The 27,630-nt window shown below is 44.0% G+C and overlaps 2 protein-coding genes across 2 annotated transcripts; one reads left to right on the top strand and one right to left on the bottom strand.

Annotated features, from left to right (window-relative positions):
• Positions 1 to 11: 11 nt before the first annotated feature.
• Positions 12 to 6,953, bottom strand: bfsp2 (beaded filament structural protein 2, phakinin). The gene is made up of 8 exons (XM_010895344.3): positions 5,964 to 6,953; positions 5,004 to 5,086; positions 4,624 to 4,780; positions 3,792 to 3,953; positions 3,273 to 3,401; positions 2,720 to 2,955; positions 940 to 1,022; positions 12 to 187 (listed from the first exon to the last, which is right to left on the bottom strand). Exons 1-8 carry the CDS (start codon positions 6,402 to 6,404, stop codon positions 165 to 167), a joined length of 1,314 nt encoding a protein of 437 aa, XP_010893646.1. The 5' UTR covers positions 6,405 to 6,953; the 3' UTR covers positions 12 to 164.
• Positions 6,954 to 15,567: 8,614 nt separating this feature from the next.
• zgc:136930 (uncharacterized protein LOC563946 homolog) lies at positions 15,568 to 25,234 on the top strand. Its single transcript, XM_010895356.3, has 9 exons — positions 15,568 to 17,455; positions 17,969 to 18,029; positions 18,123 to 18,218; positions 18,362 to 18,541; positions 19,015 to 19,140; positions 20,709 to 20,929; positions 21,206 to 21,252; positions 23,972 to 24,010; positions 25,035 to 25,234. The coding sequence occupies exons 1-9, from the start codon at positions 16,629 to 16,631 to the stop codon at positions 25,094 to 25,096; spliced, it is 1,659 nt and encodes a 552-aa protein (XP_010893658.3). The 5' UTR covers positions 15,568 to 16,628; the 3' UTR covers positions 25,097 to 25,234.
• Positions 25,235 to 27,630: the final 2,396 nt, after the last annotated feature.

A 27,630-nucleotide genomic window follows, 5' to 3' on the forward strand; every position in this document is an offset into this window, starting at 1 on the left:
GACGCTTTATTGCAGACGTTTGGATTTTATTAAACTCTTTAGTAAGAACTAGATGAAAAAACATAGCTTCATATTCACTGATGTTATTCCAAACCCAAGGCCAGTTCATCCAAATTTAAGCTCCAACAGTAAAAGATGTCCTCAAATGGTCCACAGCCTTTCCACTACTGATTAGATGTGTTAGAACCTGACAAGACAAAAGTGCACAATTAGTAGTTTATTATGCCCTGTATGTATGCGTGACCTGAGAAATGAATCAAGGTGAGTATGTTTGTCTGTACTCGCAGAAATAATTTCTTTCCCCAATGTATCAAGGACTAACATAAATCAGGAGTTACAGAAATTAATTAGATAAATGTGGAAACTAGATACAAAATGTTAACAATAAATAAAATAAGTCAATTATACAGTGCATTCATGAAACCAACGATTCAATCAGAAAAGGGGCAATGACAACAAATGTATTTGCCATTAACAAACTGATAACACATGATGAGGAAAGAAATACATAGTTTTTTTTTTTACATTTTCATCGTTCATTTATTAATTAAATGATTCCTGGTCCTCCATAATAACAGAACAAACACCAACAGCAGCTTCCTGCCCCCGGTGATTTAAATTAGACCTGCCCTAGAAAGTCCTAGAAACATGGGGTCACGGGATCCAGATCCAGTGCTCACACGCCTATCAGATTTCACAGGCGCGTTAAATGTTTGTTGAGTCATGACCATTGTGATCTGTATAATGGACATGCGCTAGCTAGGCCAATATCCATTTTCTCCCCAATCAGGCTGTGACGAAGAACGCCTCACCTCCTAAAACAACCCTGTAGGTATTAAGATAGTGTTCCATTGAACTTGCCACCGCAATAAAGACACTTTAAAATCATGAAGAGTGCCTTGCTCCTTCTTGTTTTTCGAACAGGGGTGTAGATGTTACCTTCGGTTGCTGGGCTGCTGTTGGTCTCAGTAAGGGTAGAAACGGAAGCTGGATTCCCCTCCGGCTCGGATGCGCACGGGCACCTATTGATAGAGGAACAGTGACAAAAGCAGTCATGTGATCTCACTTGTTGGAATATATTCTATTTCAATTTGCTGTCGTAAATCATTTTGTCATGTAGAAATTATTTTGGCATGGGTTTTGACACATGCATCGTCTATTTCCAATAATATGCACATTTATACATTTCTAAAATTTTACTATTTAGATAATTTAACAGATGCTGTCAGCCAGAGAAACAAGTGCAGAATGTGAGCACATACATTTTGTACAGGTCCCTCATGGGAATTGAACCTTAAAACCAGGTGCTGCAACCGCCATGTTCTACCATGGTCTACCGAGTTTCACTGAAGCAAAAATTTACAGTTCCGCTTCCAAAAAAGCTGGGACGCTTTGTATGATGGAAATAAAAACAGAATGCAAAAATGTGCAAAACATTTAAACCCTATAATCAATAGAAAATAATACAAAGAGAACACAAAAATGTTTAAACTGGAAAACGTTTTTCAGTGTAAAATTGCAAAGAGTTTGGGGATCTCAAAATAGAATTAAAAGATTAAGAGAATCTGGAAAAATCCCTGTACGCCAGTGCCATGGCCGAAAACCAATCTTGGATGGTCGTGATCTTCGGGCCCTCAGACGGCACTGCATTAAAACCAGACACGATTCTGTAGTGGACATCACTGTATGGGCTCAGGAACATTCCCAAAAACCATTGTCTGTGAACACAGTTTGTCTCTGCATCCACAAACGCAAGTTATAATGCTACCGTGCAAAGACGAAACATGACATAAACAAAATCCAGAAACACCACAGCCTTCTCTGGGCCAAGCTCATTTAAGAAAAAGCGTCCTGTGGTCTGACAAATCAAAATGTGAAATTATTTTTGTGAATCATGGATGCTGCGTCTCCTGGGCTAAAAAGGAATAGGACCATTTGAGTTGTTTTCAGTGCCCAGTTCAAAAAACAGCCCCCGTGATGGTATGGGGGTGCATTAATGCACATAGCATGGGTGACTTGCACATCTGTGGAGGCACCATTAATGCTGAACAATATATACAGGGTTTAGAGCAACATATGCTGCCACCCAGACAATGTCTTTTTCAGCAAGACAATGCCGAACCACATTCTGGTGGCTCATCAACAGCATGGCTCTGTATACAAATAGTCCAGGTGCTAAACTGGCCCGTCTGCAGTCCAGACCTGTCATCCATTTCATCCATATGAAACGGAAAACATGAAACGGAAGGCGACCCCAAACTGTTGAGCAGCTGAAATCCTCTATCAAGCAAAAAATTCACTTTCAAAACTACAACAATTGGTCTACTCAGTTCCCAGACGCTTACAAAGTATTGTTAAAATAAGAGGAGATACATCACTATAATAAACATGCCAGGGTACCAACTTTCTTTAAATGTGTTGCTGGCATCAAATTCAAAATTTATTTTTTCATTTCTCAGTTTCAACATTTGATGTTGTCTTTGTACTATATTTAATTAAGTAAAGGTTTTGTTTGCATTTTATGCATTCTGGTTTTGTTTACATTTTACACAGCGTCCCAACTTATTTGGAAATGGGTGGTACATACTGTCCCACTCCTTAGAAGATCAATACAAATAGTCTTATCAATGGATATTGCCTTTTTTTCTATAAAATATTTAAAGCTTTATCCCAATATACTGCCAACCTACTCAGGGGTAGGCTGAAGTTAACTACTCACATCGAGGGATGGTAGCGGCTCTCCTCCCCATCCAAGATGCCGTGGTAGGTGCCGATCTCCAGCTCCAGACGCATTTTGTTGCCCAGCAACGTCTCATAGTCACGGCGCTGCTGTTCGATATCGCAACGGACGTCACCCAGCTCCGACTCCAGCTTGCCGATCACAGATCCGAGGTTCTGCAGCTCAATCTCGTGCCAGTGCTTAGCATCATTTAGGGAGTTCTCCAGCCCTCGCTTCTGTTTTTAGCACGAGTTACAACATAGAGCTTCAGGGCGGAATTCTACCATGCCTAAAATATGCTCTACGTCGGACAAAACAATACGTGTGTATTAACAAGAAAATGTGCTCAGAAATGTGTTTGAGATCGGGTATCTTGGCCAAAGTGCTGGTGACACTTGCAAAACAAGCAGGTAGGCACACTAGATTTCTTCTATTTCAACCATTAGAATTAGCCATGTTTTACCTCCCTCCCCCAACCCCTCACTGACATGAAAATGGGTGAGGCAACCTGGTCTCCGGGGACCCATAGATGAGGTGGAGGCTGAATGCATACCAGTGCTCTGATGGACTCGGTTTCTGCTTGCAGACTCTGGATCTTGCAGCCAGCGTCGTTGCACTCTGTCTTTAGACTCTCCAGCTCTTCCTCCTCGCGACTAAGTTTGCTGCCCAAACTCTCTGCCTGCTGAATTTACACAAACATACAAAAATGTAGAGCTTTCAAACTACAACCAAGAACAGGTGTGTTTAGTTGGTTCAAACCAATCAGTCAATCCATACCAGTTATTTTATAAGGCCCTCGGGGTGACCCCATCATCATTTTACATTTTAGTAATTTAGCAGATGCTCTTATCCAGAGCAACTCACAGGAGCATTTAGGGTCCGCAATGGCATAATGACAGATTTACATCTTGTTCGACTTGGGAATTAGAACCGGCGACTGTTCTGTTATTGACCCAAAGTTCTTGCCCACTCAGCTCAGGAGGTTGGTCAGATAAACAGCCGGCAAACTGAGGAACAAATGCAAATGAATGTCAAGTAGACGTCCGTCTGCCCGTTTAAAGTGGGAACATACCTTGTATTCCAGATAGGCATCGGTCTCTGTACGGTTCTTCTCGATGACTCTTTCCCAGTGGGCACGGATGTAGGCTAGTATCTGATCCAAGCTGGTCTCAATAGGAGCATCGGGCTCATCCACCTCACGCCCAGCCATCTGGTTGTAGAGCACTCGGACGTCCTGCAGGGGGCAGTGGAACGGGTGGTGGGGGGTGGGGGGGTATTCAGGGGGCTTGCTGACAATGTGGATGGTCAATGTGGTATGTATGATTCATCATCAGTGATCTCCTAGCAGCGTGCGTATGATTGTTTCATAAATTGCACTTTATTGCACTTTATGAGTACAACCTTTATGAGTACAACCTTTTCTAGGTTTTGTTTGTAGTTACACATTTGGCATTTAGTGATAAATATGTGCTGTATTAACTTCTATTAACAGCAGACCTGGAAGAGTTGTTGTCGATGTCGCCCAAAACACATCTTATGCTGTCCTGGTTCTTATCATACTGGATGCCTAACCAGGAAGACACCACCAGAATCCGTAAACTCTGGATAAAACGCACAACTCTGGCCTCATTTGCACCTGAGCCGCCACAAGGTGTCACAAGAGCGCAACAATGCAATTACTTATGGTCTGAATTCGAACCCTGGTCCCCCAAAGGCAAACTGTTAATGATTTTGCCAATGCGCCATTCAGGGGCCCTTCTGTATTTAATCCTATGTTGGAAAAAGTCAACTGAATTAATTAAAAAAAAAAATAAATACACTAAGTGGAAGAGCTTATAAAGGGAACTGGAATGTGCCAGATCTCCCCTTCTGCACTACAGCACATTCCCCAGTTCCTGACCTACCTCCTCGTGGTTGCGAGCCAGGTCTTGGAGATCAGCCCTCATGCTTTCTATCTGTCTCTCTAGATCCGCCTTGGTCAGGTTGGCATCGTCAATCACCTTGTACAGAGAACTTATCTCCTCCTCCACTGCCTTCCTGAACGGCTGCTCGTTGTCAAACCTACGAGGCAGAGAGAAGGAAATGGGGAGAGAGAGAGAGAAAGAGAGAGAGGGGGGGGGGTGAAACTCGAAAGTCCGGGTGGTCTTCTCCGGCTCCCCTTGATTCCCCCAGATTCTGACATTTTGAAAATGAGGGGATAATGCCAGGAGAGAGGATGCTAGGAGAGAGGAAACTAGGAAAGAGGATGCTGGGACAAATGGATTCGAGAAGAGTGAAAGCTCACCTGTCCTTGAAGTCCTCTGCGTTGGCCTGCACATTCTCTGTCTGCAGCATTAGTCTGGCGTTGTCAAGGATGGACTCGCTGACCTGGATGGTAGACACTGCAATGTATTAGTCAATATACTACGGGGCGACAGATGCTCTGATGCTCCAATTTAGGGTGAATGGGTATTGTTTTTTAAAAACTGTATTAATTATTTAGCCATTTTTCTGCTTAATATTTAAAAACTGATATTGTAATTACAACAGGATGAAAATGAGATGACAAGACTAGACCAAGTAAGCATGATCAGGTCACATGGCTGTGACCACATCATACCTCATCTATACTAATATCTGCTATACAGCAACAGCCTCACGTCAAATTCAGGCTGCCCATTCAAAATTGGTCACTATCGAACACAAAAAATGCCCACAATCCTCAGCTCAGCAACTCAGTCAGGGCATCAACCACCACAAGGTTGGTGCAGTATAACGTTGTACTGTTGCCTCATCAGGAGTATCTTATACTTCATCCTCTGTTGCCTCATCAGGAGCATCTTATACTTCATCCTCTTTTGCCTCATCAGGAATATCTTATACTTCATCTTCTGTTGCCTCATCAGGAGTATCTTTTACTTCATCCTCTGTTGCCTCATCAGGAGTATCTTATACTTCATCCTCTGGGGGTTTTGCTGCCTCAACAGGGATGTTTTAGCCTCATCCTCTGCTGGGTTTTAAATCAACAATTCCAACCACCACATCTCTTGTCCTTCCAGTCCTCTACACTACCTTCCTCTCATTCAATCATTCCTGTTTCTTCTCTCCCTTCTGCTTTCCCCTCTAACCTGTCTGTGCTCCCTTCTCATCATTCCCGTTATTCCCTCCTCTCTTTCCTGCTTACCTATTCCTTCCATCCCTCTCTTGTTCTAGCCCTCTCTTCCCATCACCTATCCTATCCTAAACCCTTGCCCTCTCTCCTCACCTGTCTGTAGACGTCCTCCCACTCTTGTTTGAGGGGGCCCCAGGCTCCGGCGCTGGACGCTTTGCGATCCAGACAGTGTCTGATCTGCTCCTCCAGCTGTTGGTTGAGCTGCTCCAGGGCGCGCACCTTGTCCCTGTACTCCATCAGGCATCCGTTGAGGTTCTCAGCGCTCCCAGAGAGGTGCCCACCCCCAGCCCCGCGGGACACCACTGGCGCGGCCGTGCTCCTCAACCCCTGTAGGAACACGCTGCTGATGCCCAGCGCACGCCGGGAAACGCGAGTGCCCACGCTGGAGGCACCGCCCGTGGGGGCTGTGCCCACGAAGACACCCCGCGGTGCCATGGTGATGCCTGCGGTGCCGGCCCTGGGGTTCGTGCTGCCCGGGCGCTCCGCCGTAACGGGCTGGCTCAGGAAGGAGGATCGACGTCTCGGCAGCGGCATTGGCCCCGTCGAGAATGCTGCTATGACCAGGTGACAGAGAGAGAGAGAGCGAGTGTGAGTGCGTCAAAAGAAGGAGGACAGGTTACTCAACCAGCATCGTTGAGGGGCTTAGGAATCCGTCCGGTGGCCTGTCGTGTCAAACAGCCGGAGTCCCCGGACTCATGGCTCTTTATTGTATTCCGGGGCTTCTGGAAAGCAGGGGGGCTCATTGTTTCAGTTGTTATTGAGGGAGTGAGCCTGGTTCGGTCTGCTGGATCGGGGCTCTTTGTCTGTGGGCACTGGTTGCTGTTTTTTGGCTGCCTCAGCATTGGAGCCCTCTCAGGAAAACTCCACTGGGCGCTGGCTTGCTCACCCCATCTCCAGGCACACACTGACCCCCGGCGGCTTGGTCTGACTGGACAAAATCTGGTTGGAGATGTTTCCACTTGCTCTTCTCGTGAGTGAGGGAGTGCGTGTGGTTAGCATGCGTGTGAGTGATTGCGTCCATGACCTGGCCCTTTCTGTCGAATTGTCTGTTTTTCAGCGCCGCCAAATGGAATTTCCTGGAAGCTTAGAGCAGGATTGGACGACACAACCACTGGTTTCCATCTCCCCGTCCGTCAGCATTTAGCATGACTGTTAGAGAATCCCATAATGCATTGTAATATTCAAAGTGTGAGCAGTGCAGGGGATTAAACAAGAGATAATTCATCATGTAAACTATATGCCTGAACTCAGATTAAATTAGGTTTCCCAAAAGGAATTCAGTCAAAGACAGAACACATTCTGTTCGCCAGTCAGTTATTTGCTACACCATCCATTTTGTATGATATGATACATCCTGAATGTTGTAATTGGTGTAATATGGTTGGCGACATATGACAGGGTACAACATGTGATATGGTACACAATGCTGCGTGTTCTTAAGGTTACTGAAAGCATCTTCAATAGTCAGATTATGGTCACTTGAGATGCATCTGTTTAAACAGACTGTGTAATTAAGAAGTGTAATTAAAGAATACATGTTTTTTTCTTTATTAGCCCCAATTGGGATGTATTTGATTTAAATACAGTCAATATACTGAAACCCACTGACACATTTTTAAAATTGTTATATATATATTTTAAATGTCCTGAGTTGATCGCGTTCAAACTGAATTCATCACCTTGGGCCAGGCTGTCTCTAAGTGTGGCCTGCTTAATCACAGAAACATGCAGTCCAGAGCGTCAAGACTGTGTGTGATCATTTCAGAAAGTTTTGTCAACCTTGTGATAATGTCATGCAGCATGAGCCATGGATAGACATCAGGTCAAAATCGAAAGACAATAGAGGTGTCACCATTCCTGAACTCTCTCCAGTATGAGTGGAATGGACGGTTCTGCTGCCACGTCACGCATACCAGGCAGAACTGTGCACACGAGTTGAAGTCAAAAGAAAGGTCTGGCCCACTAACAATCAGGTGAAATGTGTTTGAGCTCAGATGGTAATAAAAACTGACAAGCATAGAAAAACATTTCGCACGGAAATGTTATGTAATGCGAATAGAACAAGTAGTTTCATCTGGACTGAACGCTGGCTAAGGGATACGATATTTGCGTTGAGTGCGTTGTTTTAAAGGTTTTTAAAGGCAACCGTATTTCAGAACTTTTTTTGAGGGTGGGACATTATACCTTTTAGAGGGCAGATAAAGAGATCTATTATCTGCAGTGGTGTTTTTATATGTAAAAAATTGGTGGGGCACAAACCATCTCCTCCCTGTACACTTCATACATACAGTCTAACAGTTCGTTTTGTACAATGCTAGATGTCCCTTTGAAGATGGGCTGGGCGTCATAGTGCCCTCTGAAGTCTCGAATCGCCCTCACACATAATATCATAAATGCATCTGAATATTCCAGGATTCAGGGAGCCCACGACTTGTCGTGCCCCCGCAGTGCGGTTTCACATTTTCCACACAGTTTATGATCCGACTGAGAACGTACCTGTTTTCCTCCACCTGTTTGTTAAGCTGCTCAATGGAGTGCCTGTATGCACTGTCAACTTGGGCTGCGACATTTACCCTTCCAAGTAAGCCCAATTTCACAGCATTGTCCAGATGACTCCCGCTGCTCTCATGTTTTGCAATCCTCTCAGAAATATGTTTCAAATCTTTGTAACCCGTCCTCGACCAAGTACCATCTCCACCAAATAGCAGACATGGAAAACAGAAGAGTGCATGCTAACCGTTAGCCACTTTTTCTTCAAAAACCACTCCACGTTAATTTTACCAGCAGTTTGAGTGATGACAATATCCTGTGGCTGATGGGCACCATGTTCGCTTTACTTAAATGTTTTCCTCCAAATTAAAGGTTTCAAACCGGTGCTCGAATGTGAAATCCACTTTATTCATTCAACTTTATTCAAGTTATCTGGCACTGTTGAAGCTAACAAGCTAGCTAAGACAATCTACCCTCCTCGCTCTTAATGTTGGCGCCAGACAGACAGCCAATCGTGTCTGAAATACGAAATGAGGCTGTAGTGGGGCTACCAGCTGTCAGCCCCACTTGACATCAAATTTGTGTGATCTACATTGAATACACTAACATTCTGAGCATGCGTATTAATATTTTCACACGTACAATGTACATTGCCTTGTGAGAAAGGGGCTAGCCCCACATTCACGCTTAGCCTATTGCCTACTACTGAGAACTCGAATTGGCAGAACGCAGGCTGAAGCAGCAAGGGAGTGACTAATGAACATGAAATAAAATCCTAACACAAATGATAGGCAATTCAGGAAGATGCTATATTCATAGATAATAAATAATAGGAAGTATTCTTTGAGAAATACTTTTTTTGTTGTTGTTGTTGCTGTTCTTTCTGTTGACAACAGGTGGGTCTGTGCCCCACCTGCCCCTAATGACCAGTCGTCCCTGATTTTCTGGTTAATTAAAAATGTGCAAGTGTTTGAAATGCCAGGGAAGATTTCTAGGCCCAGTCTGCTCTGTTAAGAGGGGCCCAAAGAGAGTGGTCAAGGCGGGGGTTTATGTAAGGATTATGTGATCCGGATAGATTTGTAGGCCCAGTGTGTCATGTGATCAAATTTTTTGATTTTCTGGCTAATTTTTGTTTGAATGTCCACTATAAAATTAACTTTATCTCGCTGCATCAAGATACTGTATAACGCCAACATATACTTTGAAAGAGTAAGCTGTAAATCAAGATGTATCTTATTGCTGATTGTAAATAGACATTTATGAGTGCTGTTGTCTGATGTTAAGGATAGAAAGGTCTTGCAACCTGATTATATAAGGTGTTTTATTTTTGTGATATTAACATGTAATCTTAAATAACAAGATGTAATTTCATGTTAAAAATATACAGTAAGTAAATTGTGTTTTTACTTGCTTAAGACCATACAAAAATAAAGCATATATCAGCGTGTTAAACTGTGTTTTAGAAGAGGGTCATGACTTCGTGTTAACAGTTCCGGTAAAACATGTAACAGAAAGAAAGTTTCTGCCTTAGGTAAGGCTTTTCGCAGCATTTCTTCATCTCTGGTTATTCGACGCATAATGACCCCTTTACTTGTCCAAACCACGAAGTCACAGTATTGGACATTGCATACAAACATGTGAAGTTGAACTTGATGGTAATATGGGTGACCCTTCTTCAGGCGCAGGGATTTGTCCAAGCAGAACTGTGAGTCATTCCTGCACCCTGTTAGGCCATCGCGGTACTTGTATGGGCACTTAATTTCCAGGGTTCCTCTCCCGCAACAAGAACAGCTCACCAATCCATCTGGGGATGCCCCGAGATGTGGCTGATCGTTCCGCACGACGAGACCAGACAGCTGCACACTGAAGTTGTCATGGATTTTGCTCATTTCATCTGTGTAATGCTTCCTGGCCGTGTCCTCCTTGTCTATTCCCCAGAGCACAGCGGGGACACGATGCAACTCGCTGTCACCGTAATGCATTGTTTTTTTCACCAAGTTCGTTTTGTCTGTGCCCTCGCTCGCCGTGCACACGCGATGGAAGGCAGTGCTCGTTATCCGTCCGATTCTGTGTTGGTGCCAGGCTTGGCATTTGGATTGCTCCTTGGAGGTAAGCTCGAGAGTTTCACACTGATCCCGGGTCAGGTTTGCTTTCATCTGCTGGAAGGCTTCTTTACTCTTCTCCTGTATTCTGTGTGGTGGGGCATCCGTTAGATTTGGGTCGTACAGAGCAGTGAGTGGCTCTGGCAGGTCCGATGCGTAGGTATGAGAAACCCCTGGTAAAAAGTAAAAATGACTCTGGTCGGTCACCGTCCTGGAATGCACTGCTGCTTTTGACCAAGATAATTTCTGCTCGGCCATATTATTGAGTCTTTTAGAGGTCACTTTTCGGTTTTCGTCCTTCCGGGAATACTTTTTTTTAATAATAAAAATAAGTTATATGATATATATATCTGGAATTAACACTGAGAATGTATAGGCCTAAATGAAAATCAGCTCAGATGTAGCCTATTCTTTAGCTTATTACTCCTCCAACCTGCCACTAAACGAGTCTACTTCCTCACTGACGACAGCTCGTTTCCACATCCACTTGTTCCCAGGGTTTGAGTACAATGGAAGAGGTCTGCTGTCGTTACGTGGATACTTCTACAAAGAAAAAACAGTTGAACTCCACATCACCTCAACTAAAGCTTTTCACGACCAATGGCTGCTCCTCTTTATGAAGGGAGCCAGTTTGAGGGTTTAAATGAGACATATGGGCTCTTGACATGGATGGTCATAGTGTCATGGCAACAGCAAGGGACGACACGGAGTGGAAGGAACAAAAGGTTCAACGAGGATTAGTTATGCTGTCAGCACTCAAATGAGCTATTTAAAAAACAAATCTCTACATAGTATATTTTAACAGGGCAATCTACAGTGGGGAGAACAAGTATTTGATAACCTGCCGATTTTGCAGGTTTTCCCACTCACAAAGCATGTAGAAGTCTGTAATCTTTATCATATGTTCTCTTCAACTGTGAGTGACGGAATCTAAAACAAAAATTCAGAAAATTACATTGTATGATTTTTAAGTAATTAATTAGCATTTTATTGCATGACATAAGTATTTGATACATCAGAAAAGTAGAACTTAATTTTTGGTACAGAAACCTTTGTTTGCAATTACAGAGATCATACGTTTCCTGTAGGATTTTGGCCCACTCCTCCATACAGACCTTCTCCAGATCCAAGATCTCGCGATACATGGCCCCATCCATCCTCCCCTCAATACGGTGCAGTCGTCCTGTCCCCTTTGCAGAAAAGCCTCCCCAAAGAATGATGTTTCCACCTCCATGCTTCACGGTTGGGATGGTGTTCTTGGGGTTGCACTCATACTTCTTCCTCCAAACACGGTGAATGGAGTTTAGACCAAAAAGCTCTATTTTTGTCTCATCAGACCACATTACCTTCTCCCATTCCTCCTCTGGATCTTCCAGATCACCCGGTTCGAATGTTATCATTAGATTGAATGGGCGTTATCAGTGGTTATCAGCCTCATAGATATGGGTCAGAAGGGGCCTGCTACGCCTACTGGTAGGCTCAGAAGGCGGTTATCATGCATTCGCATGGTTAATCACGGATAAATACACGAGAAGATTCCAGATCCAATCCGAGACGAATTCAGGTCGCTGCTACAGGTAAGACCATTAAAATGGGTTAAGGTTAGGGTTAGGGTTAAGGTGAGTCTACAGGTAAGACCATTAAAATGAGAGCCTTTAAACTGTGATAATTTAGTATTGACAAAATTATTGAAATACTAAATAAACCATGCGAATGGATGATAACAGCCTTCTGAGCCTACCAGTAGGCTAGCAGGCCCCTTCTGACCCATATCTATGAGGCTGATAACTACTGATAATTGACCAAGTTCTGCCATGTAGTTCTGGGCTGATCCCTCACCTTCCTCATGATCATTGATGCCCCACGAGGTGAGATCTTGCATGGAGCCCCAGACTGAAGGAGATTGACCGTCATCTTGAACTTCTTCCATTTTCTAATAATTGCGCCAACAGTTGTTGCCTTCTCCCCAAGCTGCTTGCCTATTGTCCTGTAGCCCATGCCAGCCTTGTGCAGGTCTACAGTTTTATCCCTGACATCCTTACACAGCTCTCTGGTCATAAAGGGGATGGACATGGTCAGAAAAAATGCTCAGGTAGGCCGTGGCATTTAAACAATGCCCAATTGGCACTAAGGGGCCTAAAGTGTGCCAAGAAAACATCCCCCACACCATTACACCACCACCACCAGCCTGCACAGTAGTAACAAGGCATGATGGATCCATGTTCTCATTCTGTTTACACCAGATTCTGACTCTACCATCTGAATGTCTCAACAGAAATCGAGACTCATCAGACCAGGCAACATTCTTCCAGTCTTCAACTGTCCAATTTTGGTGAGCTCGTGCAAATTGTAGCCTCTTTTTCCTCTTTGTAGTGGAGATGAGTGGTACCCGGTGGGGTCTTCTGCTGTTGTAGCCCATCCACCTCAAGGTTGTGCATGTTGTGGCTTCACAAATGCTTTGCTGCATACCTCAGTTGTAACGAGTTGTTATTTCAGTCCAAGTCGCTCTTCTATCAGCTTGAATCAGTCGGCCCATTCTCCTCTGACCTCTAGCATCAACAAGGCATTTTCGCCCACAGGACTGCCGCATACTGGATGTTTTTCCCTTTTCACACCATTCTTTGTAAACCCTAGAAATGGTTGTGCGTGAAAATCCCAGTAACTGAGCAGATTGTGAAATACTCAGACCGGCCCGTCTGGCACCAACAACCATGCCACGCTCAAAATTGCTTAAATCACCTTTCTTTCCCATTCTGACATTCAGTTTGGAGTTCAGGAGATTGTCTTGACCAGGACCACACCCCTAAATGCATTGAAGCAACTGCCATGTGATTGGTTGATCAGATAATTGCATTAATGAGAAATTGAACAGATGTTCCTAATAATCCTTTAGGTGAGTGTCGTAAGCAAAAATATAGGTAGACAGAAAATTATTATAAAATAAAGCAACAATATGCATAACACTGAATACTAGCAGCAATTTAAAAGAGTACTGTAAACTAACAGCAATCTGGGTAGTATTATTGAACATTCAGATATGGCAAGTATAACAGTTTGACCTAGAGTTATTGAAATACTAGATACATATGAGTGCAATAAGCTTATGAATGGTGGCATAGCACACTATGAATTAATAAGAACATTTACACACAGTTTTAAATATATCAAGAGAAAAATTTGATCATATACATAACACTGTACATAGCTTCAGTTTAAAAATACTTTTATAGATTAGCAGCAATATTGGTAGTAGTATTGAATATTGTAGAAATGGCAGTATGGAAGTAATATACATTGAAAAAGAAAATGTAAACTAGCATCGATTTTAAATATTCTAATGTCCATTGAAGTACCTGAAAGCGCATCAGAGCATCTGGAATATTCAGGTGTGATCAGTATGATCACAGATCAGTGTTACTGATTGAGGAGCCTTATGGCCTGAGGGAAAAAACTGTTTTTGAGTCTGGAAGTGTGGGCTCCGATGCTCTGGAAACGTCTACCAGATGGCACTTGAAACACCATGTTTAAAGGCAGATTTCTGTAGGGGGAGAGGATCTCTTGGATGGTGTGAGCTTCAAGTGTTTGGAGTAGGAAAGTTACAACGGAATTTCTTACATGTGAAATGAGATCCGTGGTAGAGGGATCACAGACACATTAGGTTTAGCTGGGGTTTGGTGGCAACAAATGTTTACAGTAAGACAGAAATTATTGTTATATTAGTTTGCTTTGATATGTTTACCTAATTACCAGGAATGTTTAGCATGTATTTTCTGGGACAATATATAGAATATATATAGGGGTTTAAGGCCGGGTGTCTCTGTAAAGTGACAACTGCTGTTGTAAAAAGGGCTTTATAAATAAATTTGATTGAAAAATGTGATTGATTGATAGAAATGTTACATTTGTCATAAAAAGGTGCAGTAGAATCTGTGTCCCCTGCATTGGTCTTGTGAGGCCTACAGTCAGGTCTCAGTCACTCCCTGCACCTCCTGAACGCAGCACGCCCTTTCCTTCCCAAGCCCCTGCACCCAGCTCCCACCCCCGCACTCACTCGCTACCGTGACCTGGATCACTCCACGTCCTGGTTCTCTTACCTGCACACCCCCGGACTCCTTGACACCCTGTGTTCCATGAACGCCGCACCTTCCGGACACATTCATCTCACCTGTGTCTATTTGAGTTTGTGGACTATTTTGTCCTCAGTTTGTTTCTCGGTCACTTGTGAGGTATTGTACGATCTGAGAATACAGTAATAGTTTTCAAGAGATGAAAAAAAGAGAAGAAATAGTTATTTTTGAAACATCAGTATGGATCATGCCAATGTGATGTTCTGTGGCTGACTTTACTTATTACAAATACAGCAAAATTGTATTTCGCATTTAATTTGCTTGGTGCCTGTTATGCACACATAAGTAATTACAGCTCAACAGTACACAGCAGGATTGTGTTTTTCTCGTAGATTGCAAGCTACACATCTCCCTAGTTAGTTCTTACACAGGGGCTGTATTCTATAAGAGAGCCTGAAATCAATTGGCCATAAGTTGGAAGACTAAGCTATACCTTTATGTTATATCCCTAACATACCTACCTTCATGTTAAAACACTAACATTAACACACTTCTAGAAATAGTTAAGATCTCATGCTCTGTCAACTTTTCGCTGAATCTGGTTTTATGAAGGTTGCCGCCAGTTGTTCTACTTAACGTTCAAATAATGCTTGGATAATAGCAAAGTAACTACATTTGTTTATACATTTTACAGTTGATTCCTGGCCAGTTGAGACAAAGAATTTATGACCAAGTGCTTTACAGATACCAAGCCTGAAACCCGAAAGAGCAAGTAACCACAACAGCCGATTCACATTGGCTAACAAAAAATCCCTAGTAGGGTCAAAACTTTGGAGGAAAACCAGAGAGGAACCAAAATCTGATTGGAAAGAGTTTGTGGTCCAACAGAAAGATTTACAGTAACTCACAAAAGTGAGTACAGCCCTCACATTTTTATAAATATTTAATTATATCTTAATTGACAACAATGAAGAAAGGACACTTTGCTACAATGTAAAGTAGTGAGTGTACAGCTTGTATAACAGTGTAAATTTGCTGTCCTCTCAAAATAACACAACACACAGCCATTAATGTCTAAACCGCTGGCAACAAAAGCTACTGACTGCACCGGAGTCCAACCAAAATGACTTTCACGACAATATACAACTATACAGGAGGTGGACAACATAACAGCAATACCTAACAGTATATTAATACCAAGTAGAGCCAACCTTTGCCTTCAGAACTACTCCAGCCTCAGGTTCTTTGAGGGATGAAGAAGGCAGAAATCTACTTTGCACTCTAGGCTCTAGAACGCCCTATAAAGGTCCAATGATGTTCAGATCTGGTGATTCAGGAGGCCATGGAATGCGTTGGACATAATCCTGATGTTCATAAATGAGAGTAATGGCATTTGCCAAAGGGGTAATCTTCAAATTATGATTGATTAGCTGGTGGAGTGCCTGGGTACACAGAATATGGGGGTAATGTCAAGTTGAAATGAAATCTTGGATACATGTTTTCACATGTATGTCCCACCTGCCGAATGGTTATGTAGGTACGCTGTACACTCTTACCTGGGAGGGCCACTTCAAAACAGCGTCCTAAAGATACAGCCTGAGGCGTTCAAAGCCAGGCAGTATCTTCATCAGACGAATTTATGGGCATCAAGAATAAGGAGTTGAGACGGGACATATTGCATGTTGGAGCCTTCGAAAAAAGACAGTTAAGTTACTAAAGCATTAAGCCGGGGGCTCATTTAAAACTTTAGCAATAACAGCATTTGCCCTCCGTTATTTTCCTTAGTTCAAGTGGAGTGCTAACTTAATGAAAGAAGGCCTTTTAAATCAGCTGAAGAAGGAGCGCGTACTTTGTAAAAGAATGTGCGTTGTACATCTCCACGCCTCTAATGCAATCAAACTTTCAAGCGGGACTCCAAGGCTCATCAACTTGAAAGACAGCCCCTTATCTTATTGGATCAGTGAGTTAATGCAGGTGTAGGTCCAAATATGACAAACCATTCCTGTGCCCTCAGGAGCTCGCTCGGGCATGGCACATGAGCCTCGACCCATTCCTTTGCTCCCCCAACCCTTACTCCCCCCTGGCTCTACAGTATATAAATGTGGATCTTCACTCTGCAGAGCCTGTGCACCCAGGCAGCTCTCTCGCTCGTCTTGCCTCTTACTCTCCATATCTGCTGCCTTTGTTGTGTTCTCCAGTGCCACGTCATGCCTGTGTCCATTGGTTGGTCCTCCAGAATGTTGGCCGGTGGCGGCCTGGGCAACTCTGGGGGAATTGGTGGCGGTGGGTCCAGGTTGGGCTTTGGGGGAGGTGGCGGAGGAGGACTGGGTTTGGGAGGAGGACTGGGTATGGGAGGAGGACTGGGTTTGGGAGGAGGACTAGGTATGGGGTCTGGGCTGGGTTTGGGTGGAGGGGGTGGGTTGAGCCTTGGTGGTGGCTTAGGTGGAGGTTACAGTGGTGGAGGAGGTTATGGTGTCGGCAGCGGTTTTGGCGGCGGCAGTTTTGGCGGCGGTGGTGGGGCTCTGATGCACAGTTCCGCTTTCACCATGGGGCGCACCATGGCTGCCGGGGGGATCGGCGCTGGGTCAGCCCTGGCGCTGGGCTCCTCCCTAGATCCGGCGCCGGCTCCCATGCGCTCCCGCCAGGCAGAGAAAAACATGCTGTCTGGCCTCAACGAGCGCTTCTCCTCCTACATGGGCAAGGTGAAGGCCCTCCAGCAGGAGAACGCCGTCCTGGAGGCCCGGCTGTCCCAGCTGACGGGAGGCGCGGACACGGGGTCGCCTGAGTCCTCCAGCATCGCCACGGCGGAGTATGAGGTCCAGGTCGATGAGTACCGCAGTACCCTGGAGAGCCTCACCCTGGACACAGTCAAACTAGAGATCGAGCTGGACAACATTCGCGGCACTGCCCACGAACTCAAAGCCAAGTAAGTGTTCTGCATGCTTAAGTGGGTGGAGCATGGCGATGTGGGATCAAATCTTTCCAGGCGGGTAGGATGAAAATGTATGCAGTCACCTCTGTAAGTTTCCCCGGATAAGTGCATCTGTTATATGTAAATGTGCCTGTTTGATGTAATTTTCTGGTTTGAGTACCAGGACACTATACGCAACTTGCTTAAGATTGGAGTGTGTGCTAAATAATTAAAATCTTACTGTGAAGGTTACTTATTCAATCTATATTTAGCCAAATGGTCCAAGTCAATGAACGTTATTCGACTTCAAATTAGGCGCGTCTGAAATCGTTTAGTGTCTCAAACATTTACAATGAAAACACAACAACACAATTACTTCTACATAGAACATTCATAACCAAACCGAAAAACTAATGAAAACCGAACAAACTGGAAAGACCCCTCCCCCCAACCACTTAGTGTTAGATACAACTGTGTGATTCATTGTTGGTACGTGTTTTGTGTTACGACCTAGATTTATTTTTCCAGGTTAGACTTTGAGCAAGGTGTGAAGTTTCAGTTGGAATCTGACATCTCAGACATGAAGAAGGTAAAGAAAAGAATGAAGATGGTGCCTCCTAATTTGTTCTGCTTGTTCATGTAGATGTAGCGTAAATCTACCTTTATCGTTCAATCTGTCCAGGACATAGATATGGCATCTGAGTTGCGTATCGATTTGGAGGCAAACTACACAAGCTTAAAGAGCGAGCTGGACTTTGTCACCAAGATGCAGGAAGAGGTACAGAGAATGAAATCCCTACATTGGTAATGTAATGCAACAACGTGGTTACGCGGACGTCAGATTGGCAGCGTGTTCGTCGTAAACATCTGACTCTGTTCATCCAGATCAGTACATCACTGTCCATCGTCTGTCCAAAACAGGAGTTGTCCACTCTGCAGTCTAAACTGGGCACCACAGCCATGGACAAGTCTGTGTCCATGATTGAGGTGGACACGGGCAAGTCTTTCGACATCTCCAGCGCTCTCAACAAGCTCAGGACTGAGTACCAGAAGTCTGTGCAGCAACACAGAGAGGAGGCGGACGCTTACTACAGGCTGAAGGTGAAAGCGGCTGACACTAACCCCACCTTCTTTGTAATCCTTTTGACGTAGTTCAACCCTTTATTGAGTCGTAACTTCCTGGGCAACTTCCTGGCACCCAGGGGCAGCATGGTGCAACCCCGTGCCAGCCACATTCATTTTGGAAATTATTTTCATATTTTTAATAAATATAAAACATTATAGTAAGACCTGTCACAAAGACCAAGTGTAAAATGTGTTATTGAGTGTTATAGCACATACTAACTACACACTATAATGAAGTAATAAAGCCGTTATGGCTTAAAAACATTTAAAACACATTGATCAAGGTTAACAGTGTTCTCTCTGTTGGGCTAATTTTTATGTGTTAATAAAGAACGTTACAACTGACTCAGCCCATAAGCCATTGTTTCCAATGGGAGGCTGTTCAAAAAATTGTTTGTTAACAAAACGTGACAATGTGATTTAATAACAGTGAGCATGTCGCCTTGCAGATGGAAGAGATACAGACCGCCACTGCCAAGAGTTCAGAGGCCATCTCAGAAACCAAGATAGAAATATCAGCAGCGCGGAAGGAGCTGCAGTCGCTCAGTCTGGAGTTCCAAGGCCTTGCTACGGCCGTGAGTATACCCTCTTATCATACTACCTCATGGTGATACAGCCTGAGATCACATCTTGAGATGTCTAAGGACATCTTCATGTTAGGAAGGTGTCAGGCTGTTCCTTCATGTATGCATCTGTTGGACAGCAATGGATGATTTATATAGAGACCTGTCTCATCTTTATTTAATGTGGTTTGACCCCTTATGACTGGATTTGGAGCTTGAGGGGCTCTTGGCATTCTGACCGGTTCAGGCCCCTAACTCAACTTTACATTTCCCGTTTCCATTTTAGTAATTCAGCATTCCCCATCAGAAGAAGATCAATAGGTCCCATTTAGAAGGAGATAAAACACCTGCAGTAAAAACAACAGATGCGTATTTGTGACAAAGCAAAACATTTTCCCACGGTCTGTCAGCTACTGCAACTGTCTAGACAAATGTGCCAGCTTCTTCAGGGCGCTCCTTCTAGAAAGCAAGCATCTGAATTTACAATAAATCACGGCAGCAGGATGTATAGAGGAGGCAGCAAGTGTTTCAGTGTTTGTCAGGAAAGTCCCCCATTGCCACGGATGTCACAGCTGTGTAGTGAGCAGTTTTTCTCACAGGAAGCTAGTCAGTGTGTTAGTCAGTGTTTTTTCCTGTGAAAGAATTACTGTTAGCTCGTGAAACAGGAAACAATTCTAATATTTAATGAGATAGTAACAGTAGTAGTAGTGAAATTGGAGATACTGTTTGAAATGCTACGGTTGCATTTAGTGCTGATGCAATGCTGCACCTTTCCTGAAGCAAGCCGTTGCCGACATAAAGTCTGAATTCCAGGCCTTACCAACTTTACACAGGTCTTGAATTGTGCTAGATACAAAAAAGGTAACACATTAGTAGATTAAATATTGCATTGTATATCCAAAGATGGGATGGGTGTTCGTGTGTAAGATGAGAGGAGTGTTGTCTTTTCGTCATTTACCAGATGCTCTTGCAGAGACTTCCAGCACGTCTCAGATAACATCACTGTCAGGGTTTGAACTCTTGCCTGTCGTTACGCAATTGTGTCAATCACAGTGCAAGTCTGTGTACAATATCACACTGTTCACATTCCTAAACCCTCCATTCCTCACCCCCTCACGCTCCTCCATTTCCCACCCCCTCACGCTCCTCCATTCCTCACACTCCTCCATTTCTCACACTTCTCCATTCCTCACCCTCACACTCCTCCATTCCTCACCCCCTCACGCTCCTCTATTCCTCACACTCCTCCATTCCTCACTTGTACACTCCTCCATTCCTCACCCTCTCACTCCTCCATTCCTCACCCCCTCACACTCCTCCATTCCTCACCCCCTCACGCTCCTCTATTCCTCACACTCCTCCATTCCTCACTTGTACACTCCTCCATTCCTCACCCTCTCACTCCTCCATTCCTCACCCTCTCACTCCTCACCCCCTCATGCTCCTCTATTCCTCACACTCCTCCATTCCTCACTTGTACACTCCTCCATTCCTCACCCTCTCACTCCTCCATTCCTCACCCTCTCACTCCTCCATTCCTCACCCCCTCACACTCCTCCATTCCTCTGCTGTCCTTCTAGAACATGTCCCTGGAGCAGAGCTTGGCAGAAGCCCAGGGCCAGTCAAGCCGGAGCGTGTCGGGGTACCATGCACAGATCTCCAGCTTGACGTCGGCCATCGAGGTGGCCAAAACTGACCTCCACAAGCAGATCCTCGCCTACCAGGAGCTCCTGGATGTCAAGCTGGCTCTGGACGCTGAGATATTGACCTACCGGAACCTTCTGGAAGGAGATGACCTCAAGTGAGTATAACCGGTGAAGCATTATGGCCCGGGATGGCTGTGTTGATAAGTCGGCCAGTCCCGGTGAATCTGTGGGCCGACATGACCTGGTGTATGTGAAGGCACCGTGTGCTGGCGTCGTCAAATGTAACACACCATATATACGGTATAATGCAGGAGGGCCGTGATAATGTTTTACTGCCAAATCTGTTGTCTTATCGAAGCACTCTGGGACAGTGGCTGATGTGAAAAGGTCTTTATAAAATACTTTTGATTGATCGATCTTATTTTCTCCAGATTGCCAGATGTATCGGGCCTGACATCGTCTTTCTACAGTTTCTCAGGTGAGCTTGATTTGGAACCAGGGCATTTAACATGTTGAATAGTGCTCCAACTAAATGCAGCCTATATTACATGACCAATAATAGACCATCGAAAATAAATAGCAACCACATTGGATGAGCCATTTAGAAATGTGCACATTTTGTACATAGTCCCCTGTTTTTGGGGTACCAGAATTATTTGCTCAGATCATTTAACATAATACACTAGATAACAGTCTCATATTTTTTGCATCATTGCCCAACATCAGTGACTCATTGACATGAACAGATGCTGGGTGTCTTCCTGGTCATGCTTTGCCAGGCCTGTAATGCAGCTGTCTTCAGTTCCTACATCAGATGATATAAGTACCCTCCAATTCGTCTAGAGGCATTTATTTGTTTACAGGCAGACAACATGTTTCCGTACACCTCAGAATACTTCCTCTTGCCGTCAGCAGTTAAATTGTCAACGAAGACAGGTGAACTAGTACCAGTTGTCAACGAAAACAGGTGAACTAGTACCAGTTGTCAACGAAAACAGGAGAACTAGTATCAGTTGTCAACGAAGACAGGTGAACTAGTACCAGTTGTCAACGAAGACTGGTGAACTAGTACCAGTTGTCAACGAAGACTGGTGAACGAGTACCAGTTGTCAACAAAGACCGGTGAACTAGTACCAGTTGTCAACAAAGACCGGTGAACTAGTACCAGTTGTCAACGAAGACTGGTGAGCTAGTACCAGTTGTCAACAAAGACAAGTGAACTAGTACCAGTTGTCAACGAAGACTGGTGAACTAGTACCAGTTGTCAACAAAGACCGGTGAACTAGTACCAGTTGTCAACGAAGACAGGTGAACTAGTACCAGTTACAGCCATTCATGCCCAAGCTATGACACTACCTTCTCCATGTCTTGAAGTGCCGTTCTTTTTATCGGGGGCAGCTCAGATTTTTCTTCAGACTAACTCACATATGTCCAAAATACCAGAAGAGACTTGTAGGTACTTTCTAATCAAACTGCTATCTGGCTTCTCTGTTATAGAGGTTAGCTAGTGGTTTATATCGTGTGGTGTACCCTCTGATGTTCTGTTGATGTACTCTTCTGTGTATGGTTGTCTATGACACATCGATGCCATCTATTTCCAGGAGGGGGTTTTTGATTTCTAAGTCTCTTTTATTTCTTTTTTTCTTCACCATCAAAACCATTGAAAGTGTCTGATAAAATCAGGAGGCAGATCAACTAAAACTAAGTCAGCCAGTCAAAATAATAGGGGCACCAAAACCTGTTTGGTACATTAAGAAAAAATAAAGCACTGATGAACTAAGCAAAATCACTACAAATCACCACAAAATGTGTTGTAATTTCTAGAATGGTTAATCCAATATGGATGGAAATTAAAATAACAGGCTGCACTGCAACCCCATTGCCACTGAGTAATTTCAAAATCAGGTGCTAAAATACAGATCCAAAAACATAAAAATGTATCCCTGTCCAACTACTTCTGAGGTTCTCTGCATACCATTTTGAAAAGGAAAACGAAAAAACAACAGGAATTACCCAGCTTAAAGACAAACATTTAGTGAGTTAGGAGTGACGGGTTTAATCAAGTCATAATCCCTTGAGGAAATGACCTGGTTAACCCATCGTACATATGACACACTTCTCCCAGCACAGCCTAGTCTAGTTCTTCTTTAGGTTTCTTCATAATTTTCAACCTTAATAGGGAGATTTTCCTAGTCGCTGTGCACCAATTCTTGTTGCGTGCCCGTTGGGGTTTCAGGCTGGGTGTTTGTAAAAGCGTCTGCGTGACAACTGCTGACGTGAAAATGGCTCCATAAAACACCTCTGGCCGATTGATCGACAGGGCGGCCTGTTTTCACAAGTCGTCCCGTCGGACGAGGAGGAGGCCCGGGAAGTGCGGAGGGGGAGTGTGGGGGTTAGACGGGGCTCTCATTCACCGACACGTTTCCATCCTGCAGGCCGTCCTCCCCACTCCAGCACACCCCAGGGTTCCCCCTTACCTTCCGTCCACGGTAGACACACAGGCAAGTTCACACACGCAGCAGAAGCCTGGCTGCCTGGCTGGCTGGCTGCCTGGCTGGCTGGATGGCTGGATGGCTGGCTGGGGACGGCGTTCCTCAACCATTTCGGAAAAACATGTCTTTTGAACTACTGGATCGCTTTTTCATTTTTGATTGATGTACTGTATACATGAACACTTAGATTTGAGTCATTTAGCAGACGCTCATATCCAGAAGGACTTACAGTTAATGCATTCCTGTTAGGGAAAAAAGTCTGACAATCATAATAAGTACACTTTCTTTTATCGAAGCCCCTAGTTAGCAAAGTCAGTTGTTGCTCCAAAGGCAAACACTGTGGTCTGGTAACGGATGCGAGCTTCAACCGGAAGCCAAGGGAGCTTTCGGAGGAGAGGATTGACATGGGTGAATTTGGGAAGGTTGAACACAAAACGGGCTGCAGCGTTCTGGATATGTTGCAGGGGCCTGATGGCACAAGCGGGGAACACAGCCAAAAGTGCTTTGCAATGTGTACTCAGAACTCAGTGCGCGAAAGCAGTCAATTTGGCAACAAGACAAACAGTAAAGTTACTCAACAACTCTTGTGGTCACACCATCTCAGGTGTATTGTGTTGTGAATGAACAAACTGTCTTTCTCCCTTCTCTTAGTGCTCTTTATTAATCCACAAAGCCTGTTTAACTTTGATCTCTCTTGTTCTCTAGCTGGGGGCGGCGGAATTCAGGTTAAAGAGATCATAACAGGTCAGTCATTTTTTGTTATATGGTGTTAATGTGGCACAGCGTGTGTGATGTCTCACACGTTAAGCATTGCGTGCCCCCCATGATCACACACATACATATGTTCAGGTCCCAGATACACATTTGTTTCCATATTCTCCCAACCCGGTATCTCCTATTCCTATTCTTTACCCAAAAAAACGACCCTTTTGCTAAAAACTTAACTTAACCTAACCCTAATACCCAAACCTAACCCTAAACGCAACCCAATCATAATGCCTGAACTTAATCCTGAACTTAAGCTTACCCGAATGCCTGAAAATAAAAACTAACTCAAAATGTGCAATTTATCCTAAACCTAACAGCTAAGCCAGAAATACCCTTTTATCTTGTGAAGACTAAGTAACGTGTTGGGGCTAAATTGTCAGGTTTTTGCTAGCTTTGTAGGATTGTCTAGTGTAGTGAAACCTGTATCTCACACACACACAATCAGTCAATCTAACACCCACACTCACACACACAATCTAACACAATCAATCAATCTGAAGCATACACCTCTGTACATATTTAGTTTTGTTTTTTAAATTTGTAGGACTTTACTAGTTTATACATTAGCGTTTTGTTACTTATACATTTGTGTTTTCTGTGCAGGAAGAGTGGCTTCTACAGTACAATGCAAAACTCTTCGGCATCAACAAGTCAAACTAAAGCCATTTATTTGGGTAGTAAGTGTTTATTTGTAATATATATATATATATATGTATATATACACATCTGATACATATTTATATATTTTTATCAACTCTTCCCAAATAAATAGCTTTAGTTTGACTTTCAGGAGCTGAAGGCTTTTGCACAGTACTTTACTTTGGCAGGAACTGCATGTTTTGTGTTCTCCCATTTGTTATATATAACCCATGTATGTATGTATATGAATAAACATGCAGGTCAAAGGAACTGTCCGACAATTCTGTTCTTTACAATAATTTCTCAAGCAGTATTGTGCCAATTTTACTTATTGAAGCTTTAATTCGCTTCTTCCCCTCAGAACATACAGAGACCTCACTGATCTCTGAACCAGCTTCTGCCGATGAATCAGAATCTACCTGATCCCCACCAGAATACCCCCGGGGCTGCTGGATGTTTCTGATCCTGAACCTAGCTTCTCTGTCATTCTGTTCCCTGTTGTCCGTGGTTTGTAAACTACACAGTAAAAACGCTGCATCATAGATCTGGCCTTTGACTCATTTATGTTTACTCATAATGAAGAACATGATGTTTCGATGAGAACATCTTAAAAATATTTAATCAGTGGGAAAAAGATTTGGTTGCACTTTTTTAAAATTTCCCTGCCGACAAGCACCTGCTTAGCTGAGTCTATAAGATAAGGGTTAAGTTTAGATTCTAATCTGTGTAGCATCAGTACATTTCCTCTAAATTGTTAAATTAATATATTTCAATATTAGGATGTGTGAGTGCAATCATTCATTGTTAGTCTGTTTTGCTTAGACATTTTAGCACTGATTAAGTACAGGGGAAGGAGACAGGGTAAGGAGACAGGGTAAGGAGAGAGGTTAAGGAGAGAGGTTAAGGAGAGAGGGAAAGGAGACAGGGGAAGGAGAGAGGTTAAGGAGACAGGGGAAGGAGACAGGGGAAGGAGAGAGGGTAAGGAGAGAGGGGAAGGAGACAGGGGAAGGAGAGTGGTTAAGGAGAGAGGGTAAGGAGACAGGTGAAGGAGACAGGGGAAGGAGACAGGGGAAGGAGACGGGAAGGAGACGGGAAGGAGACAGGTTAAGGAGAGAGGTTAAGGAGAGAGGGAAAGGAGACAGGGGAAGGAGAGCGGTTAAGGAGACAGGGGAAGGAGACAGGGGAAGGAGAGAGGGTAAGGAGAGAGGGTAAGGAGACAGGGGAAGGAGAGAGGTTAAGGAGAGAGGTTAAGGAGACAGGTGAAGGAGACAGGGGAAGGAGAGAGGTTAAGGAGAGAGGGGAAGGAGACAGGGGAAGGAGAGGGGTTAAGGAGAAAAGGGAAGGAGACAGGGGAAGGAGAGAGGGGTAAGGAGAGAGGGTAAGGAGACAGGGGAAGGAGACAGGGTAAGGAGACAGGGGAAGGAGACAGGGTAAGGAGAGAGGGGAAGGAGACAGGGTAAGGAGACAGGGTAAGGAGAGAGGTTAAGGAGAGAGGGGAAGGAGACAGGGGAAGGAGAGAGGTTAAGGAGAGAGGGGAAGGAGACAGGTGAAGGAGACAGGGTAAGGAGAGAGGGTAAGGAGAGAGGGTAAGGAGAGAGGGGAAGGAGACAGGGGAAGGAGACAGGGTAAGGAGAGAGGGTAAGGAGAGAGAGTAAGGAGAGAGAGTAAGGAGAGAGGTTAAGGAAATAGGGGAAGGAGACAGGGTAAGGAGACAGGGTAAGGAGACAGGGTAAGGAGACAGGGGAAGGAGACAGGGTAAGGAGAGAGGGTAAGGAGACAGGGGAAGGAGACAGGGTAAGGAGAGAGGGTAAGGAGACAGGGGAAGGAGACAGGGTAAGGAGAGAGGGTAAGGAGAGAGGGCACGTGAGAATGCAACATGCTCCATGTGTCATCTCTTGTCTTGTTCCTCAAATGTCGTTGCTTTTGTGGTCTGCGCTTCGCATGCGAGGCCCCAGATAAAGTGAACCGCACAATGTTCGAGACAGGGCAGCCACTGGTAAACATAGAGAGTACAGACACCCCCCCCCCCCTCCCCCCCGAAACGGTTGTCACGCTACATTATGCAAAGCTAACTGTTGCCACGACAACATTGTCCGCTTTTGCAAATTCTTTGCACTGACTGAAATTAAGCAAGGTATTGTATGAATAACAAGTTACACAAGCACACTAATAAAGAGATACTACTTGTGCCGTCACTAATGTGTAATGCATTTTGTCAGTACTCTTATTAGCTGTAACACCATATGGCATGAGCCCAAACCACAAAATTATATGAATAAATACATGTGCTCATTTCTTTGAAGTTATGACTATCAACACAATTTGGTGCGCATTTCAAAACATGTTTTTTAAAAGTTCACAGAGAATTGGAAATAAAAGCTGCCATGTGTCTGCAAACAGTAGAATACCCAGCATGCTTCTCTGCGCTAACCACTTCTTATTTTAGCTTATATGCTTTGGCCACTGTTAACCCCCACGTTGTTGCTCACTTTCTCTGCCTGTGGGTTAGTGCGTGTGGAAACAGGTCACACGTTTGACGAAAACAAGAACATAAAAAAAAACTGTCTGAGACCTGTTTAAACCTAGTTCTAACATGCAGTCTCTGTTCTGATCTTGTCCACATTCAAATTGGGTTGACGATTTGAACTGGCATTTTGAGGTGATTGTGAGTAAATTGTACAAGCGAAAATGATTCGTTTAAGATTAGATTAAGATCAGATTAAGATCAGAATGAAGGGTGTCTGTCAACAGCAGGTGCTGAAGGACTTTTCTGACATTGTTTTCGTAATGCATTTGGATTGCAAGACATGGGTGTTTAGTCCAAAGTTAAATCTAAATTGTCAATATGAAAAAGGTGGAAAAATGTAGACACAAACTACTGAAAGGTAGTGGATAAATATGAAAATATAGATAAATAAACAACTTCTAGTGTTTTGGTTTTAACTGTGTATTAAATG

This window comes from Esox lucius, chromosome 3 (genome assembly GCF_011004845.1).
Source record: "Esox lucius isolate fEsoLuc1 chromosome 3, fEsoLuc1.pri, whole genome shotgun sequence".
Classification (NCBI taxonomy): domain Eukaryota; kingdom Metazoa; phylum Chordata; class Actinopteri; order Esociformes; family Esocidae; genus Esox; species Esox lucius.

Coding starts and splice junctions, on each gene's coding strand:
- zgc:136930 (XM_010895356.3), top strand. CDS start 16,629: ATGTGGATCTTCACTCTGCAGAGCCTGTGCACCCAGGCAGCTCTCTCG. Junction 20,930..21,205: donor CTGGAAGGAGATGACCTCAA/GTGAGTATAACC, acceptor TATTTTCTCCAG/ATTGCCAGATGTATCGGGCC. Junction 24,011..25,034: donor GGTTAAAGAGATCATAACAG/GTCAGTCATTTT, acceptor TCTTCCCCTCAG/AACATACAGAGACCTCACTG.
- bfsp2 (XM_010895344.3), bottom strand. CDS start 6,404: ATGCCGCTGCCGAGACGTCGATCCTCCTTCCTGAGCCAGCCCGTTACG. Junction 3,954..4,623: donor TGGCTCGCAACCACGAGGAG/GTAGGTCAGGAA, acceptor TGCCCCCTGCAG/GACGTCCGAGTGCTCTACAA. Junction 1,023..2,719: donor AGCCGCTACCATCCCTCGAT/GTGAGTAGTTAA, acceptor CTCTATCAATAG/GTGCCCGTGCGCATCCGAGC.